The 6,469-nt window shown below is 37.5% G+C and overlaps 1 protein-coding gene across 1 annotated transcript in view; it reads left to right on the top strand.

Moving 5' to 3' along the window:
- Window positions 1-6,469, top strand: part of TMEM236 (transmembrane protein 236) — a 46,044-nt gene that overhangs the window by 17,011 nt on the left and 22,564 nt on the right. Inside the window, exon 2 of the mRNA XM_011963886.1 lies at window positions 3,020-3,092. Coding sequence (XP_011819276.1) covers window positions 3,020-3,092 — 73 coding nt within the window. The remainder of the gene's footprint in view (window positions 1-3,019; window positions 3,093-6,469) is intronic.

The raw sequence follows: 6,469 nt of genomic DNA, 5'->3' as shown, positions 1-6,469 counted from the left end.
TATTGTCATGAGGTTAATGAAAGGAATGATGTAAATTGTTTCTCATCCAAGTTTAAACTTTAAAAAGAATCTGGATTACTACATAATTCTTTTAAAAAAGCCATAAATTGTTTGCAATTTTTAATGTAAGACTTTAGGTAATTTTTAAAATTTGGATAATTTCAATATAATTGATTTATCTAAAAATCTGTATATTTTATTTTACTCATTTAAAAATGTTGTCCTGAGAAGGGTTCATAGGATTCACTAGACTCTCAGAAATTTCATCGCTCAAAAATGATTCAGAAACATTATTCTGGATGCTGGAAATAAAGTAGCAAACAAGTCAGATAAGGTCCCTGCTTCCACAGAAGTTACCTCAGGGGATGAGGAAAGAGGAAGATGACAAACAATAAACAAAGAATCAGCAGATTTCTAGGTAGTCATAAGGGCTATGTATACAACTCGTGTGTGTGTGTGTGTATGTGTGTGTGTGTGTGTGCCTGTATGTGTTTTCTATACTATATATGAGAGTAGGAGCAATAAGAAAAACCATATCATGTACAGCATGTAGACTAGGGTAACAAGATTCAATTTGATTCTAATCACATTATGTGTTCATCAAAGATTTTTAAAAATTGTGATAAAAAACATATAATGTAAAATTTACTATCTTAATCATTTTAAGGGTATGGTTCAGTGGCATTAAGTACATTCACGATGTTGTGTGACCATTGCCAACGTCCATCCATGAAACTCTTTTCATCTTGCAAAACTAAAGCTTTATACCCATTAATGAATAACCTCCTTCCTCTCCCCAACATTGGAGCAGTGACAAGATGTGTTTTACATTTTAAAAGCATGATTTCATTAAAAAAACATGAAGACAATGTTTTTGCTATGCAAGAATAGAACCACCAACAGGAAACCAGTTAGGAAATATGGCAGATGAGAGGTGACAGTCGATGAACTACGGTGTTGGCAGAAAAGGAGTTTGAAATGGGCTTTGGCAGTAAATCAGACAGGATTAGATGATGGATTGGAACAAGTATGGAGGAGGACTTAGGTTCTATTTCGGACATGGTAAGTCTGAGTTGTGTCTTTGCCATCCAAGTGGAAGTGTCTAACAATTGGGTAGACAAGTCAGAGTTCAGGAAAAATGCCAGAATATGTTGTGCAGTCCTGGGCAAATGAGTGGGATTTGAAGCCTGGATGAGATAATCCAGGAAGATAATATGGACAAAGAACAGGTCTGAGAATAGTCTGTGGGGCATTGTCATCATTTAGAGGTCAAGTTGAGAAGAAGAGATCTTTATGAGTGACTTGTCCAATCTTACTTAGAGAACTTAGTGTTGTAGGAACTTGGATCTCAGCTCAGACAAACAGAGAAAGCTACCAGTTGAAAATTCCATCAGACTAGTCTTAGCCAGGTTGTACTAGGTCTGGCCATGAGAGAGGGGTAATCTCATCTTCTAATTTATATTTACACCTAGGACATCTAAGATGGCGCTGGGATGGGGGAGGCAAGACAGCACCAAAGAGAAATTGTTCTCTATTATTTTATTCTTTATAATTTCAACTTGTATTTTAGATTCAGGGGGTACGTGTGCACGTTTGTTGCACTGGTATGTTGCATGATGTTGTGGTCTGGGGTGTAACTGATCCTGCCACCCAGGTAGTGAGAATAGTACCCAATAGGTAATTTTTCAACCCTTGCCCCCTTTCCACTCTCCCCTCTGTAATGGTCCCCAGTGTCTATTCCCATCTTTAGGTCCACGAGTACCCAACGTTTAGCTCCCACTTATAAGTGAGAACATACAGTATTTGGTTTTCTGTTCCTGTGTTAATTCATTTAGGATAGTGGCCTCCAGCTACAGCCATGTTGCTGCAAAGGACATGATTTCATTCTTTTCATGAATGTGGAGAAATTAATAATTTGAAAGTGTTCAACACTGCTTGTACGTAGAAAACATGATATAAATGGAATTAACATAATACATATTAACGAATCAAAGAGGAGGTACATATTTCATTGTAGAAAACCTTTGAATAAGTATCCTTTGTTGTCCCATAAATTAAGAATGCTAAACATACATTTAAATTTTCTATTTTATTTATTTATTTAATTAATTTTTTTGAGAAGGAGTCTCGCTCTTTTGCCCAGACTGGAGTGCAGTGGTGCGATCTTGGCTCACTGCAAGCTCCGACTCCTGGGTTCACACCATTCTCCTGCCTCAGCCTCCCAAGTAGCTGGGACTACAGGCGCCCGCCACTACGCCTGGCTTATATTTTGTATTTTTACTAGAGATGAGGTTTCACCGTGTTAGCCAGGTTGGTCTTGATCTCCTGACCTCATGATTCACCCACCTCGGCCTCCCAAAGTGCTGGGATTACAGGAGTGAGTCACCGCGCCCGGCCACATTTAAATTTTCTGTGTCATAAGATATACTATTTTCTATGTATTATATCTCAATAGCTATTGGATTGGTTCATGCAAGGTTTAAGAAGTGGTCCAAAAACAAGTTTGAAAAATTATGTCATTTTTATGTATGTATAGTTTTTTTGGTTCTAGTAAAAAAAATTTAAATGTTTTTAAGTGATCTTTGAATAGCCAATAGTTTATCATCTCTAAATGTACTTTTGAAAAATAAATTTTACAACATGGGATATAATATAACTTGAAAGTCATGCTGTTCATTTATTCACTTGGTCACTACAGCCTCACCTCTTGGGCAGGATTTTAATTAATGAATTATGAACATGTTGAATGTCTTTTGACTTGTGATTTGATGCTTTTAATAGTTTGTGGTTTGCTAATTATTTGGAAATCTCTCACCCCTTTGTTGTAGAAGAAGCATTCCAGTTTCTGCACGGGTTCCTCTTTGCCATACGCAAACATTTGGGAAATGGAAATAGGGAAGCAGCAGCTTCTTAGAAAAACTATAGATGAATGGAACAGGAACTGCAAAATTAGCAGAATGTAAGAGGAACTGTCGATCTTGTCCATGATTGCTTTGGCTTATTTTTTCTCCTTTGCTAGGAGGCCTGTTCTGATGATGTGTGTGGTCCTCACCACACTGCCCTGCCTCACCTTTTCCATAGCAGTGACTGAGGTATGGAATTTTGATTTCTTCTGCTACAAGATTATGAGATTTTATAATTTCTTGTTATTGGAATTTGATAGAGCAGCATGCTCAACAAAGTTCTTGACATTTATGTAATCCAGTCTTCTTCCAGGTTGCAACATATGTTATTTAAAGTACTAAGATCGTTGTTACCTCTGTGATTGTGAAGGAAAGTCTAATAGCCAATTTTTAAAAATTAATTTTGTGTTTGTGTGTGAGAGACAGAAATGATATTTGAACATTTAAAAAGTGAAAAATGTGAAAGTTGGTCTGTATTTGTTTCTTCTGTCAACCTGATGTTTTTCATGATTGTCCTCAATTCTAAATGAATACAACAGGATCTAAGGGAAAGACCACTTACGTTTTAATACCTTTGATAATATGTCCATTGATAATAATTTGCATGTGTTATTTATTTGAAAATAATGATGAGTTTATGTTTTGACTAAATATAGCTTCAGTAGGTCTTGGATAGATACCTGCAGGGTAGGAATATCTTAGGCAGAACTTTCAGGCTATAAGTACTTCATTATCCAAGAAGGTCAGAGAAGAATGTCCCACTAATCCTCTTAATTTGCAAGGTGCTGTGAAAGATAATTTTTGTTTTCCCAAAGCATACTTAATTTACTTAAGTTACTTAATTTACCTTGTGATATTTCACTTATATGTGAAGCAAATATTCATTAAGTGTATATTACAGGCCAGGCACTGTTAGGTACAGGGCATAGGGGACTCAGGAAATATGGCAGGGTCTCTGGTAGAATTTTCTGACATTAGAAATATAAACAGGCAATTAGAACAAGTATCACAAGTGTTGTGAGACAGGGCAGTACCAAGTAATGTATGACATTAGAAATTACATGGTTGTTAGAAGGCATCATAGGTGCTGCTAGAATACATCATAGATGCTACATTAGACAATGTATGAATGCACAGAATAATTTTGGGAGGCCACACAGATGTGCTTTGCATCCAGTGAACTGCAACAGATGAATATTTCAATCTAGATCTGTCTTTTCCCCTCCCAAAGACCTTGTAAATCATTTGGAAGGTTCCCAAAAACTAAAAATTTAGTTTACAACCTTTTAAGAAACATCACTGCGGTAAACTGATGGCATATCTGGAGCTCGATAGCCCTTTTTGGTTCTTTTTTATGATGTCTCATCCATTGTTACATCTTTTCCTTTCCTTTCCTTTTTTTCTTATTTAATTTTCACCGAAGTATAACACATAAACAGAAAAGTGCACAAAAGAAAAAAGTACAGTAACAATGGAATACCACAAAGCAACCCCTGGGTAAGCATCACTCAGGTCAAGATCAAGAAGGAAACCTTGGCCAGCTCCATGCCCACGCTCCTTTATTTGCATTTAGTATTTTATTTTAGTTTTGTCTCAGAAACCCATTGCTTGCTCATTCTTTTTTTATGCTCCTTTCAAGGACTCCCTTTCCCTCCTTTCCAGAAGTCACTTCTAACTTGACTTCTGACTAGTTTGCCTGTTTTTGAAATTTTTCCAAGGAGAAATCAAATGATGTCTGGCTTCTTTTATTTAAAATATGGTTGTAAGGGTCATTTGTTTCTGTGAATACCTGAAGCTCATTCGTTTTCAGCTGTAGAGTATTTCATTTTATGAAAAGATCATAATTTACTTCTGTGTTCTACTCTTGGTCGCCATCTTGGTTGTTTCCAGTTTTGGCAATTACAAATAATGTGGCTGTGAACATCTGTGAATATGTCTTTCGGTGTGCACATGCAAGCATTTTTGTTAGTTACATATGCAGGCGCAGAATTGATGAATCATGAGATACTGAAATGTTACATTGTGAGAGATAAGGTCAAACAGCTTTCCAGACAGATTGTACTGATTTCTATAGCATCTCTATAGAACCCACCAGCAGAGAAGGAGCATTCACCAACACTTGCATTGTGTTTTATTTTTTTTGGAGACAGAGTCTTGCTCTGTTGCCCAGGCTGGAGTGTGGCGGTGCATGTGATCTTGGCTCACTGCAACCTCCGCCTCCCAGATCCAGGTGATTCTCCTGCCTCAGCCTCCTCAGCAGCTGGGATTACAGATGCCCACAACCACGCCTGGCTAATTTTTGTATTTTTAGTGCAGATGGGATTTCACCATATTGGCCAGGCTGGTCTCGAACTCCTGACCCCAGGTGATCCATCTGCCTCGGCCTCCCAAAATGCTGAGATTGCAGGTGTGAGCCACCACTCCTGGCATCATCGTGTCTTTTTATTTCAGCTCTTCTGGTGGGTACGATCCTGAATCTCATTGTACTTTTAAATTACATTTCTCCAGTAATTACTGCGGTTGAGCATCTTTTCATCTTGCCCATTTTTTATTGTGTTGTTTATCTTTTACAAATCTATTTGGAAGACTCATTTTCATATTCAGATTGCACAAGCCCTTTTTGATTATATGTATTGCAAATATCTTTCCTCTCTGTAACTTGTGTTCACACTTTTATGTCTTTTTCATGAAAAGAAGTTCTTAACTTAAAAATAGTGCGGTTTATCTATTTCTCTCCTTTATGGATAGCGCTTGGGTCACTTGCAGAAGATTTTGTCATTGTGAATCTGAACTTCAAAGTCTTAAAATCTTTCCTTAATTTTATATATATATAATTTATTTCTTTTATTTTATTTTTTTGAGATGGAGTGTTGCCCTATTACCCAGGTTGGAGTGCAGTGGTGTAATCTCTATTCACTGTAACCTCCAACTCCTGGGTTCAAGTGATTCTCTTGAAACCCAAGTAGAGACAGGGTTTCACCATGTTAGCCAGCCTCCCAAGTAGCTGGGATTACAGGTGTGTGCCACCACACCCAGCTAATTTTTGTATTTTTCATAGAGGTAGGGTTTCACCATGTTGGCCAGGCTGGTCTTGAACTCCTGACCTCAAGTGATTCACCCGCCTTGGACTCCCAAAGTGCTGGGATTACAGGCATGAGTCACTGTGCCCAGCCTTCTAATTATATTTTGAAGGCTGTATTGTTTCTTCATTCTTTTTTAGATTCACAATACATCTGGAATTGATTTTTGCATATGTTGTGCAGCAGTGAGTTAATTTGTTTCACCATATAACATTCAATGAACCGAGCACCATTTACTAAAAAGTGCATCCTGCCCACATTTCTCTGCTGTGCCACCTTTGTTATAAATCAAGTGCAGATATACATAATTCCTATGCCAACACTACACTTAGTTCTTGCAGCTTTATACTAGTTCTTTATATCCAGAAGAGTAAATCTTCCTAGCTGGTTCTTTTTCTTTTCTTTTCTTTTCTTTTTTGAGACGGAGTCTCGCTCTGTCGCCCAGGCTGGAGTGCAGTGGCCAGATCTCAGCTCACTGCAAGGTCC

This window comes from Colobus angolensis, unplaced genomic scaffold (assembly GCF_000951035.1).
Source record: "Colobus angolensis palliatus isolate OR3802 unplaced genomic scaffold, Cang.pa_1.0 Scaffold63, whole genome shotgun sequence".
NCBI lineage: Eukaryota > Metazoa > Chordata > Mammalia > Primates > Cercopithecidae > Colobus > Colobus angolensis.
This window is presented reverse-complemented; position numbering and strand designations above follow the sequence as displayed.